Raw genomic sequence first — 14636 nt, forward strand, 5'->3', positions numbered from 1 at the left:
TTTCTTAGGAAGAATTAAAGGTGTCCCTGCCTTAATAGCATTTCACTGAAGGGGATTAATGTTCCATTGCCTTTTTTTTTATTAATGGAATGACTTTTGTAAACCTTTATTTTAAATAAAAGATATAATTATCTTTAATATGCATAATGCCTTGTTCACACATAAAGTGGAGCCACATTTTTTTTAAATAATAGTTGAAAGATCATATTAGTCTGGTTCATGTAACCCAAATGGATTCACTCATAATAGTGCAAAATATGAGAACCCAAAATATGTCTCAGTTAATATGTGAAAAGGATGTCTTGTACTAAAAAAAAATACAGTTGTGTTTGTATATTTGAGGTAGTTTGGGATTTTTAATTGGGAATCAATAACCAAAGATAGGTGTGCATTTTTGATGCATAAATCCTTGCTCCAAAGGATTTACTCTTCTTTATTAGAAAGGTTCATTAAATTAGGCCAACTGCCACTTTCTTTCTGTGTTAAATATGGGTCAAAGAACACATTCAGAATTATCAAAAGGATACAGGCAACTAGTTCAGAATCTCGGTAGAGATATTACATGTAAAAGAGAAAGTGTCTAGAGAGAGATGCTTACCAGAGTGAATTATTTTCTGCACACTGAAACTGAAGACTCAAAATATTATAATTCTAACTTAGTATCCTCATTGACATGTTACTAATCTGATAGGAAGTGGAGGTTTTTACTTTCCAAATAGTTTCCTGTGAGTTAGAGGAATATAAGTTGTTAGATTCGGTAATGGATAGGCACACACAGGCTTGACGGTAACAACAGCTCTTTATTAAGTACAACAAGTGAGAACAATCCAGCAAAGGTTGAGTCTGACAGCAGCCCTTTTATAGGGAGCTGTCAGACCCTTCGACCAATAGGATTAAACCTCTGTTCCCGCCGGAACAGAGGACCTTGGTGGAAACCACTGTAGTTAAAACAAGTATCTCACACCCCTCCCCTCTTGGATGGAACAATCCTACTTGTTACGTAGTCACGCAAGTAGACAGGGTTTTGGGTAGCTCTGCCTGACCTGCGCAGTTCAGTAGGAGGGATTTCCTTGGACAGGTCGGACGGACCTGTTTGCTCCGCAGCTCCGCTTGGTGGAAGCTCCTGGAACCTTTCACAGGCTGCGGCTGGAACTTCTAGAGCTGGTTCACTCGGAGCTCACTGCGGGCCTGCAACATAACCAGATAAGTTCCCTGGTACCCTCGGGCTTGAGCTGGCCATGGAAGGAGTGAGTGTTTGCTCTGTTTGGGTAGGGCTTTGGCTAACTCATGCAGGAGTTACCTCTGATTGTCTAAGAGTGGAGTTGGAGAGGCAGCCAAGGAGTTGGTCAATATACCTCCTCCAATTCCTACCATCCTCGAGCTCTAGGAGGTAAGAGCGAGAACGGTGATGCCTATCACTGTGGCAGGAATCCACAGAGTTCCCCTGGCATAGTTGTGGGCATATACCGAATCCCCTACGCTGAATGTCCAAATCTTGCTTGTGGAGTCTGGGGGTGATGGGGCAGAATAATTAGGGTGTAGCCGTTCTAAGTGAGACCTTAGCCAGCGATCCATGAGAAGCTCGGAGGGGCTTCTCCCTGTAGTGGCACTGGGTGTGATGTGCTGAATTAGCAAATAGTGATCAACCCCGTGTTTGCCAATCTCCCGGGCCCATCCTAGAGAGGGCGTCTTTTGCAGATCTCACCATTCTCTCCGCCTGATCATTGGAGGCCGGGATGGAATGGCACGACCAGGGCATGCCTGATTCCCTGAGCTGCTAGGAAGGTCTCAAATTGCATGGCCATGAATTGGGGCCTGTTGTCAGAGACCAAGACGTCGGGCATGCCGTGCATGGAGAAAGGTCTCCGTAGCACCTTGTTGACCACTTCTGCTGTAGTGGAGGTCATCAGGACTACCTCTAATCATTTCGAGTAGGCATCCACAACTATGAGAAATGTCTGGCTGTGAACTGGGCCATCAAAGTCAATGTGCACCCTAGACCATAGTGCTTGAGGTCACTCCCACTCCTTAGCAGGCTCCTCTGGGGGAGCTGATCTGGACTTCTGGTACAGTGTGCAGGTAGCCACAGTGTGCAGGTAGCGTCGCAGGTCAGCACCAATGGCAGGGTCTGGCTGTATTGTACCAGAAAGGAGTCCACAAACAGGAGTCGTTTTACCATGGCAAATGCGATAGCCTCGGCTCTGCCCCAGGACCACTTTGTGTTCTTAGCCAGAAAATGATGTAAGGGCTCAGCAACGGTGGCTTTCCGTTTGAGAAAGATGCTGTAGAAATTAAGGAGCCCGAGGAACGCCTGCAGCTTGGTTTGATTGCGAGGTGTGGGGGCGTCCTGAATAGCTTTAATTTTTTTTGTGGTTGGGTGAATCCCAGAGCCATCGAATTGGTACCCTAGGAATTCAACCCTTGGCACATTAATTTGGCATTTCTCTTTTTTGAGACGGAGGCCTTTGCCTATAATTTGAGCCAAAACTGTTCATACATGTTTGAAAAGTTGCGCCTCATTTGCAGCCGATACCAAGATGTCGTCATAATAGGGGACAACTCCTGGAATCCCCTGCAAAAGCCGTTCCATGACGCTTTGGAACAGTCCAGGAGAGATACTAATGCCAAATTGCAGGCAGTGACATTTGAATGCACCCCTGTGTGTCACAATGGTTTGGGCCTCCACAGTAGCGCCATCTACACACAATTGTTGGTATGCCTACACCATGTCCAATTTTGTAAAAAAATTTCTGGGGCCTAATGAATGAAGGAGGTGCTGTACAATGGATACAGAGTAGGTGCTTTGTTGTAGCGCTTTATTTATTGTGCACTTGTAGTCCACGCAGATGTGGACTGACCTGTCAGATTTGACAAGTGTCACTATAGGGGTCTCCCAGCGTGCGTGATTGACCGACTCTAGGATTCCCTGGCCTACGAGCTTGTCAATTTCCCTGTCAATTTTGGGACGGAGAGCAAAAGGTACTCTCCTGGGCTTTAGCCTTATTGGGGTTATGTTGGGGTCCAAACTAAAGGAAATTGGAGTCCCCACATACTTACCCAGACTGGTGCCAAAGATGTCCTCAAACTCCTTAAAGATGGCTTCAGCGCCACTGTCTTTCAAAGCATTGATGCCGGTCACTTCTAGCCCCAGGGCTTGGAACCAATCTAGCCCTAGGAAGCTCTGGAGGTTGCTACTGACCACTGTCACTGGGAGTTTCCTGCTGAATTTCTTGAACTTCACCTGGAAGGTGCCTTGGCCCACGATGGGGACCCAATTTCCCTGGTAATCGCCTAGGCGGATGTCAGGTTGCTTAGACGCTGCTTCTTTAGGCTAGGGATAGCCTGCTTTAGGGTAGACCACGGTATTATGGTCAGTGATGACCTGGTGTCGATCTCCATCTCGCATGGAGAGTCCTCGATGTGGACTGTGAACTTCAGCTTTTTTGGCCGCCTGGAGCAGACTTGGCCGATTGACCTGTGGTAGGTGACTCTATTGTCACCCTCTGACCACCATGGTGGCTTCTGCCAGGTCCTCTGTTGGTGGTTTGGTGCGCTTCTAGGCTGCCAGGTATTGGGAGGGAATTCACTCAGGCACACCTTGGCGATGTGCCCCTTTTGCTCACAGCGCTGGCAGGTTGCATCGCGGAAACGGCAAGCCAATCTGCAGCTAGCGCAAGGCGGGAGATACGGTTTGAATTTGCGCACCGGCTGGGCGTGGCTACTGCGTATGCAGCAGCTGTCATCTTCCTCACCTTCTGAGCTCTCGGGCTCTGCAGCTTCACGATGTATGCATGTACTCTTTCGTGCATCTTGTGGAGTGCTTTGGTGCAGCAGAGTTTCATTAGATTTGATGGCTTAATCAGTCACCCTGGCCTCATCCAAGGCTATCTGTAGAGTGAGGTTAGATTTAGCAAGTAACCCCCTCTGTAGGTTAATGTCCCACATGCAGCAAATTATGTGGTCCAGAATCAGCTCGTCCAGGTCCCAGAATTCGCAGTATGCTGCGGCCTTGTGAAGTTCACTAATCGACTCTCCCTCTCTCTGGTTCCTGATGTTAAACTCATGCCGGCGAACATGCTTGGACGGTTTGGGGGCATAATGGGTCCTCAGCATTTGCTGAAGCATGGACCAGGTGACTGATTACAGCGGTGTCAGCTCAGAGAGGTCTTTCGCCATCTCGGACACTTCCCAGCCACAGTATCTTGAGGAACATGTTCTTCTTGCGGCCTTCAGAAAGGCCCATGAGGTTGTTTGCCTCAAGGAAGCAGTCAAATAGTAGCATGGACGAGTCTCAGTGCTCGGTGACTGGGTCATATGGAGTCAGTGGGGCGTGCATGGCCATTTTGTGTTCAGAGGGTGTTTTGAGTTTGCCGCTCAAAAATGGCTGCTCGAAGCCGTGCTGAGCTCCGGGCTGGATGTACTTGCTGGATTGCTACGCTCTTTTTGGTTCACCTAGTTGTCTTCCAATCACACCCACGTCGCCAGTGTTAGATTGGGTAATGGATAGGCACACACAGGCTTAATGGGAACAAAAGCTCTTTATTAAGTACAACAAGTGAGAACAATCCAGCAAAGGTTGAGTCTGACAGCAGCCCTTTTATAGGGAGCTGTCAGACCCTTCGACCAATAGGATTAAACCTCTGTTCCCGCCGGAACAGAGGACCTTGGTGGAAACCATTGTAGTTAGAACAAACATAAGTCATCTTATATTCTGAGAATAGAAGGCACTTTGAAAACAAATGAATGGCTGAAGATGCAAATGTTTGCAAATAGCATTGTAAGACTATGCAAAATTTGCACTGTGCAAAAAAATAGTGCAAATAGCATGTTGAACTATCAACATGAAGATTAACCTGAAGATTAGCCTTATTTGAGAGGGACTATTTGCCTCCTAAACTGAACTTTTTTTTTTTTGAATCCTTAATTTATTCTTTTCTTCCCTGTTCAAATACCTTTCCCCCATATATCTGCCTAGTGTTTTTTTTTTCTTTACCAAAATACTTTTCTCTTGTTGTCACTTCATTCATCCTCTTTCCTGTACCTTTTCTTTGTGTGTGAAAGAGAAAAGCAAATATTGTGAATTTAAATATGAAAGGTTTCATTAATTCAAAGCTCTGTTACCGGAGTTTGCCAAGCTTCTGTAGACAGTAGGCAGTTATCATCACTAGAGTTGTTTGTCAAAATTGGCAAATGGATCCAGAAAGTAGGTTTGCCATTCTATTCAAAAGAGCAATTCAAGATAATGAAATTGGTAAATATGCCCTTGTGTACACACACCTGATTTGTAAGAGAAACAGAATAATTTTAGTATGAGCTGATAGAATACCTATAGTTCATAGAAAGAAGCACAATTCTTAAGTATTGGATATTCAGTCAGTTGAATAAAAAGGAGAGACATCTATAGAAACACACAAATACGCACATTTATCAATTGAATTAAATCCTAGCAGTTCTTCCTTCCAAACATGTATGTATGTATGCATGCATGCATGCATGCATGTAAACATGTATGTATGTATATATGTATGTATGTAAACACACTTACATACAATTTTGTCATATGCACATATGGAGGAAGGTGGAACTGCTAGGATTTATTTCAACTGGAGTTAGTAAGCTTAGGCAGTATTTTTTTCTTCGGTGCTTATGTTCTTTTTAATCTACTTCTCATTTGGAAAAGACTCTTAAATTCAGAATTTTTCACCCTTCATACAAATACAATAGTTAATAGTTAATACAATGGTGGAAAATTTACCCCTTCCTTTTCATTCTGATTTAAAATCTCTTTCAAATGTGCTCTATTGACCCAAAGAGAATACTTCTTCCCATGCTAAAAAGATATAGTTGCATTTTAAATAGAAGGATATTTAAACATGCATAGGATAAAGCCCCTAAAATTTGCTCAGTGGTTTTTGAGTAATGCTATGCTAGTTTATTCGTTCAGGTTTACTATCTGTAAACCTACTGTTACCATCTTTTAATTTTCCCTTAAACATGCAAGGCATGAAAACTTAAAATTTCCCTGGCTTCATTTTCTCATTAACTGTCTGTATCTGAAGTCTATTTTCTACTTTTATTAGAATTTTTTAAAGAAGTTAAAATGAAGGTAATCTTTTCAAGGTAAGCAAAAGTAAAATGGTTTATAATAAACATTAGATACTGTGGAAGAAATGTTAATAGCTATCCTACTCAGATCTCCAGTGAAATTGTTTTGATTTCTTACACAATGAGTTTCAAATAAAAAATCTCCAAATCCATGCTGAGTCCCCAAAGACATGATTAAAATCTGTTTTTCTATTCATTTGTATTTATTTTTTAAAAGAAATGCCAATTTATTCTTGCCATAATTGCAGTATTTAATCCCATGAAAAACTACACCTTTCAAGTTTTACATGTTCAGTATTGTGGGTGAGCATATATTTCCACCTAATTATGCACATTTTGTTTGAAGACTTGAAAGGGGTAAAAAGAAAAATAACAGTCAATTAATTAATTTAATGAATTTCCTATAAATAAATCAGCAAATTTGTCACTAATATTTTAACTTACAAACATACAGTACATCACTGAACTGGTGAGTTTGTTTTCTTGTATAATATCTGGAATATTTTTTATGATACTATTACTCATTATAGATTTGCAGCTTCCAAAACTTGCATTTGTAATCTGTATTAGTATGAACTTGTTTATATCTTAGAGTGAATAGCATTAGGTACTTTTACTCTCTTAATTAAGATAGTTGACTCAGCCTTCCATCCTTTATATTGGTTCTTCTAAGGTGGTAAAATGAGGACCCAAATTGTTGGGAGCAATATGCTGACTCTGTAAACCATTCAGAGAAAGCCATAAAGCACTGTAAAATTAGATAGATAGATAGATAGATAGATAGATAGATAGATAGATAGATAGATAGATAGATAGATAGATAGAGATATGATAGATAGATAGATAGATAGATAGATAGATAGATAGAGATGATAGATAGATACATGATAGATAGATAGAGATATAAATAGATATATACATATACATACATACATACATACATACATACATATGTTGCTTGTGCTGATAAATAAATAATAATAAATAAATAACATATTTGGGCATACCAGGGGTTGTGACACTATATATGTGTGTGTGTGTGTGTTTCTGTGCGTGTGTGTGTGTGTGTGTTTTATTTGTGCTGATAAATAAATAAAGGGATGACTTTAGATATATGTGTGTGTGTGTGTGTGTATATGTATATATGTATACACACACACACATATATATATATGTCTAAATGCTATTGCTACCCTGTTTTCCTGAAAATAAGACCTCCCCAGATAATAAGCCCAATCGGGCTTTTGAGAGCATGCACTAAAATAAGCCCTCCACTGAAAATAAGCCCTCCCCGAAAATATTGCAACACAGTAGCAGCCATGAGGTGACCACACTCGCTGCCTACTGTCCCTCAACAATTATTAAGGCCTACCCAAAAATAAGGGCAAATGCTTATTTTGGGGATCAGAAGAAAATAAGGGAAACATGGTATTGCTATTATATAATACATTATATAATATATCATGGAGGTTCTCAGTCATTCAGGTCATGGTTACCACAAAGGTGCTTTTTTAAGAGACAACTGGACCTTACTATTTTTCTTTGAAGACCTTTCACTTCTAATCCAAGAAGCTTCCTCAGCTCGGACTGGATGGTTTGGAATGGAAGGATTTATACTCCTTGCAAACAGCTGGGTCATGTGCATTCTTTTAAAGAGTTATTGAGGCCAGTTGGAGGTTTATCTGTGTCCTCCGGAGGTGAAAATGCATGTGGAGCCTTCTGCAGGATGTTTTCTGCCCTGTGTCACTTCACTGCTGAACACAGGCTCAGGTTGTTGGGGATGAGTCTGTGTTGTCTGCATCTTAAACTGAAGTGCAAATGGTTCCTGTAATCTGCATTTTTTTTCCCTGGAAATCCATTCACACTCCTGCACCATGCAGACCATTCCCCACCATCTAGTCACAGCTGAAGAAGCTTCTTGGATGAGAAGCAAAACATCTTTAAAGAAAGAGAAGAAAGTCCAGTTGCCTCTTGAAAAAGCACCTTTGGGACATTTACCACTTAATTGTAAACAGAGACAAGCATAACAATCAACTGCTTCACAACTTGACTCAGAAACCATGAATTGTAGTTCTTTCATTCTTGTTAATCCCAAAGAGTTTTTCTCTTTTATTAGTTTTGTTTTTTAGAACTATTTCTACTGGTTTTAAAATGTTACCGGGGGAGGGGGGAGTAGGGGGAGGGCATGGAAAAAGGAAAAGTCTGCTATTTGATTATTTAAGGAATTGCTGTGAATTTTTTCCTACAGAAAGTGCAATTCAGGCTTTTGGCAATGGTACAGATGTGAATGTGTGGCAACCGTTCCTACCTGGCCAAACCACCACAGCTTTAACTACAACAGCATACAGATCAAAGGCCTATGACTCTGAGAATGCTAACAATGAAATACCCACTAATAATGATTTGCCAGCCTGTGCCAACATCAAGGTAAGAAATAACTGACAATTATTTAAAATTTGGGAGGGCAGGAGGATTGTCAAACAGGTGAAGTGCAGGCGCTTGCTAAACATTCATGTATATAAAAAAAATCCAAGTTTCCTTTTGTTTGTCTCATGCCACCTAACAATATATTGTTGGAATGATGCATCCAAAAGTTTATGTTAAGCCGGTTAGTTCTGATTTTATAATACTGGAATCACGTTGTTCCATAGAGCAGGTTGGGTCGTTAACTGCAAGAAATTTAGAAACAAACTTGACAACCTCAATGGATAAGTTTCAGGCAGTGGCTGGATCATTACATCATGTCACGTCATTGCTTTAGACATGATTCATTTTTTTAAAAAAACATAATTGATCCATATATAAGAGGACTGTCAAACTGTGGACTGGATGTGTCACACTCAGGCCATGTCCACCCCAGCTCTGTGAAGGGGAAAATGTTGCAGTACGTCACGTGACATCAACATGATGCCACAAGTTTGAAACTCATGTTATATAACATTAAACCATAAATAATTCATAATGGTAAGGGTCTACACATTGCACTGTGCTAAAAGAACCATGGTTCTTTATTGTTATGTGTGAATGATATCAATAATGCACAGTTCAGATCAATGGTAGGCAGAAATTAAATGGTGGATTGTTAACAGAATGGTGCAAAACGTGGCCACATGAGTAATTTTCTCAGGCAGCCCTGAGATGGTTCATATAACGCCTTTGGGCATGAGGTCTGTTGGATGCCAGTTTGCTTCCAGGTCCAATTCAAGGTGTTGGTTACTACCTTTAAAGCCCTTACATGTCTTAGGCTACATTATCTGAGGAGCTGTCTTGCCCACATCACATTGACCTATCCCACCCATCATGTCAGGCAGGAAAAGTATATTATAGACCCCATTGGTTAAAGAATTTTGTTTGGTGGAGTCCAGGAAGTGACCCTTCTCTGTCATTGCCCTCCACTGTGTGAAACATCCTTTCCTTCAAGATAGAGTGTCCTGGGTCTGCCAATTTTCATGGAAGCCGAAGAAAGGCATGTAATCCTAGGGACATGCACCCTGAAGGTGTTCCTGCAATCTTTTAATTTTCAGCTTATTTTTCTTTTTACTCTCCTGCCATCTTATTGAACTTCGTATATTTTGTGTTTTTATACAGTTTTGTGTTTTTTATCTTAGCCACCCAGAATAACTCTGAAAGTGAGAAGGGTGGTATCTAAATTTGATAATTAAATAAATAAGTAAATAAAATCCACCTGGCTAGAGTGGACATATGTAAGAAACCATTATAGTGCACATTCTCTTTTTCTGTTGAGTGTCTTGATTCAAAATTTTAGAGTGCAGTTCTTGTTTTATTCTCCTCTGTAAAGTATACTCACAAACTGATTAGAATGAGATGGCTTTCTTGTCAGACTGACCTTGAAAGCATGTATAATCTAGGCAGACACAAAAATGTTAAAATATGACATATAATTTATTTTTATTACTGTGAGATACTATTTTGAATAGAAAAACATTTTCTGGGTGAAATTGGCTGCTGTAAAGCCAAGTGGAAAAATCACTGGTATTTTAAGGGCAAAGTAGTGATAAAAATTCTGTAAAACACCAGCTTGCTGACTGCATTATGTCAGTGAAAGCTGGAAACTCAGAAGGATAAGTATAAATCTTTTCTACTAAGAAACCTTTACCCAATTTTCTAAATACTTTGGTGTAATTTATTTTAAAAAGAGGAATGGTGGTTCTGAATTCTTAATGCATTGTTTGGGAATAGGAATAACTCTTTCAGAGCAGTTACAGTGTCAGAAATTAGTCATGAAAGTCTAGGCTTCTGGTCTGATAGTGGGACAAATGAAGAGCATGTTACTACTTCATCACGCAAGTACTTCAACTTGCATAGTTACATCACTTGTCAGCTACAAGTAAATTTAAGCTTGGCATCCTGTCCACATCTCATTTTGTATCATAATGGTTTGTTGTGGATACCTTACATGAAACAATTTTTCCACGTGAATTGGGATGCTTTGGTTCAACTTAAAATGAAGTAAATATAAGATGAAATTTCACATTCCTTTGGCAGTCCCTTTTCATCAAAAGCAGTAAAAGATGTTATCCAGTTTAATCCAACTGTTTTATAGGATGTGTGTGTGTGTGTGTGTTTTATTTGTGCTGATAAATAAATAAAGGGAGACTAGTATAGATCTATTTCAAGCTATTTAGCTCTCATCAGCTAGCTATACCCTTACTGGGATTTGAACCTGGGCTATATGGCATACTAGGCACACTAGGCAGAGATCTTAACCATTAGGCCACAGGCTCTTATCTGTTTATCAGCGAAGCCAGGGTGAAAGGTATCTATTAGATTTTTACAACCCCTGGTAAGCCCCAATTATGGGAGGAAGCTAACTGCTTCCATCAAATGTCCTTCGGGTCGTCACAAGAGTCCATCATGACAGAAACCCAATATTTTTACTGTTGCCTTTGTTATATTTGTGTTTTTTTATTTGTGCTAATAAATAAATATATATATATATATATATATATATATATATATATATATATATATATATATATATATATATATATATATATATATTAGATTTTTTACAACCCCTGGTAAGCCCCAATTATGGGAGGAAGCTAACTGTTTCCATCATCTGTCCTTCGGCTCGTCACAAGAGTCCATCATGACAGAAACCCAACATTTTTACTGTTGCCTTTGTTATATTTGTGTTTTTTTTATTTGTGCTGATAAATAAATAAAGGGAGACTAGTGTAGATCTATTTCAAGCTGTTTAGCTCTCATCAGCTAGCCATACCCTTACTGGGATTTAGCCCAGGTTCAAATCCCAGTAAGGGTATGGCTAGCTGATGAGAGCTAAATAGCTTGAAATAGATCTATACTAGTCTCCCTTTATTTATTTATCAGCACAAATAGAATAAAATATAAATAAATATATATTTATTTACCATGAGGCTCACCTCATGTAAGTTTCTGAAAGCTTATATAATATCCTCCTGCAATTATTTATTCCTCTAATGATGCATATTTATTGTTTATGCAGGGGAAACTATGGTGCACAGTGGTTAGAATGTAGTATCTTCCTACTGTCAGGTATTCAATCCTAACTGATTAAGGTTAACTCAGTCTTCCATCTTTCTGAAATCAATAAAATGAGGACCCAGATTGTTGGGGTCAATATACTGACATTGTAAACTGCCTAGAGAGTGCTGTAAAGCACTGTGGGGCAGCATATAAATATATTGCTATTGTTTATTCTCTTCCTTTGATAACTTTTTATAGTTATCAAAAGTTTTCATGATAGCAATAGCACCTAGACTTACATACCACTTTACAGTGTTTTACATCTCTCTCTAAGCAGTTTACACAGTCAGCATATTGCCCCCAACAATCTGGGTTCTCATTTTACTAATGTTGGAAGGATGGAAGGCTGAGTCAATCTGGAGCCAATGAGAATTGATCTGCCAAACTGCTGGCAATAGGCAGTCAGCAGAATTAGCCTGCAGTACTGCATTCTAACCACTGTGCCACTATGGCACGATACTGTCGCTGTTAGATTATTGGTCCTTGCAAAGCAGTTCTAAATGAAAGAAATAGGTTTCTTGAACTGAACTGCTTGAGAAATTGAAGGGGAGGTGGGTAATGAGTGCTCAGCCTTGTAGGCACAAGCGTCTTGTCCAGGAAAAATGGAATAAACCACCTAAATCTCCTTGCTATAGATAAACATTGTTCTTGTTAAGATAACATTTGGAAATTGTCAACATATAAAGACAAATGAAGAGAATACCTTTTATATTAGATACAAAAATTATATACAAAACAGATCTGTCCCATGTCGAAACGCCCCTTCCTCTCTCCAGGTAATTCTGATCCTGACCAGGTGAAAGCTACCAGATGTTGTCTGTCCTTGTAAGGATTATCTGTATTTTTGCAGTCCAGATATCTAAGCTCTACTGGGAGCTCTGGGCAGAATCAGAATTGCTGTGGGAGGGGGTATTTTGTATTAGTTCCCTAGCTTTATTCCAGGCTGACTGGGCAATTCTAGGAGTTGACGACCACACATGTTGGGGTTGAGAACACACAGCTGCGAGGCAATCAGGTGAACATTTTCCTTGCTTTTCTTTCTTTTCTCCCAACTCCATCAGCAATAATGTTCATAGGAGTGACAACTTTTTGACTTGTCTGTTCTCCCTTGATCATAGCAAATAAAACAACACAGATTATCCAGAACATTGTGCCCTTTGTTTCAAACTATACGCAATTTGCTCCCCTGTTCCCACTTCAGCAAAATACCTCCATCCCTTGCTGTTTCCTCTTTAAGCTCACTCACTTACGAATTACAAATCCATGAATCTTCCTCACACCTGCTGTGAACTGAACCTCAGAGCCCCTTATGAATTTAAGCCAAAATGTCTGAAGAAATCCTGCACATTGTTTGATAATAACAATACTAATAAACACATGGCTTGATTATAGCTACTTATGATCTCTAACATTAGGCATAGTCTGAACCCCTGCAATTTTCAGCAAGGCTCATGACGGGAACTCAATGCTAAGTGCTTCACTGCCCACTGTGAAGGCCTCTTAAGGTCTCCCTTGGAAACTAATCCTTTGGCCTTCCCATTTTTACACATATCCTTTTCTAAAGAAGCAAAAAGCTCTGAATCACCATGCAAAGTACTTATATGTCAGAAAGCTCATAGGTGTTTCCCATCACATATATTATTATTTAGGAATTGTGGCATGCAATCAATATCAATTTCTGCAGTGCTCCACAATATTATTTCTCCCATAAATGGAGTCACAAAACTTGAAACTTCAAATAGATGTGTGATCTATTCAAATACATGCTTCAGGTACCTGACCACATATAGTATGTATTGACACCACCTCAAGTAGCTGGGCTGCATTCTTTGCAGGCATAGTTGTTTTGCAGATTAGCAATGTCCTGATTAACAGTATTTGGGCAAAAAAAGATTGTTAGGATACTTTTACTACGTTTTCCCTTGCTAACTGCAGACAGAAGTGATTAGAAGAGCTGGATTCTGTAAAAATCCCTGATATTCATCTTCCCTTGTTTGCAATGAAAACATGAGAGAGATATTCTGTAATTTCAATTTGTCTGTAGAATACTAGCCCTTGTAGATCCATGAGCATTTGACCTTCTAAAGAAGCTGAATGATTAGAGCTTTTTTTTAAAAACTGCTAATCAGATACAAAAGCATTCTGATTATTTGGCAAGTCTGTGTGAAACCCTAAGAAAGTGGGGGGGGAGAGAATGAAGTTAATGATACATCAGGTAATGGACGTGGGTGTCATATGTTTCGGTACATTGTGCCCCACAAAAATAGGACTAGCAAGTGTACGTACTGCTCCCATTTGGCATTTTCTAAATTTGTTGGGACTATGTCACCTAAAGTATATGTCAGGGTTCCAAATAGCATCCAAAATTAAATCAGAGTCCAAGGCAAAGTATTGCTCAAAGTTCCAATTTATTAAGAGAGCCATGTTGGCACATCTGGGAAAACCCAAATCTGAAAACTTCCTGGTTTTCTCTACCCAGTTGAAAGTTCACAATCTTGCCCCTACACCCACAAGTCCATCACATGGTCTAATCTTCCACTGCCATGCTGACATTGCACCCATCCAGTTTTGGTCAGGTGCAGAGGTGGACAGACCTTGGTTTTCTAGAAAGGAATTTTATTTTGGCTACATAGCATTTAACTCTATATAGTCCCCCCTCCCATTTTTCCACAATAGAAAAGGCATAGTAGAATAATAGAAAGTGTGGCAGGCCGAAGATCCAAAAGGAAGGCTGCAGGCCTGACAGTATACTCAGTTGAATTGTATGAAAGTTGCTATGCTGGACTAATAGTATTTGGATTTTCAGTAACAATATAAAAAGGTGACACTTCACAAATAAGTGATAGGAAAACATGTGCTGAACATGATTAAAAAAACCAGTTTCCAAAAAATAAGCCTTAAAATGTGTAATATTACAGAGCTGAATTTCATATTCCGTGCCAAATGTATCGGCTACACAGCTGCAGTTATTACAGTTCTGAAAATATTTAAGTTGCCTA

The 14636-nt window shown here is 39.8% G+C and overlaps 1 protein-coding gene across 1 annotated transcript in view; it reads left to right on the forward strand.

Annotated features, from left to right (window-relative positions):
* The window catches only part of GFRA1 (GDNF family receptor alpha 1), a 269475-nt gene that overhangs the window by 223819 nt on the left and 31020 nt on the right, over window positions 1–14636 (forward strand). The window contains 1 exon segment of the mRNA XM_032225807.1: window positions 8354–8532. Within this exon segment, the coding sequence (XP_032081698.1) occupies window positions 8354–8532 (179 nt within the window).

Source organism: Thamnophis elegans, chromosome 10 (assembly GCF_009769535.1).
Source record: "Thamnophis elegans isolate rThaEle1 chromosome 10, rThaEle1.pri, whole genome shotgun sequence".
In the NCBI taxonomy this organism is placed as follows: Eukaryota; Metazoa; Chordata; class Lepidosauria; order Squamata; family Colubridae; genus Thamnophis; species Thamnophis elegans.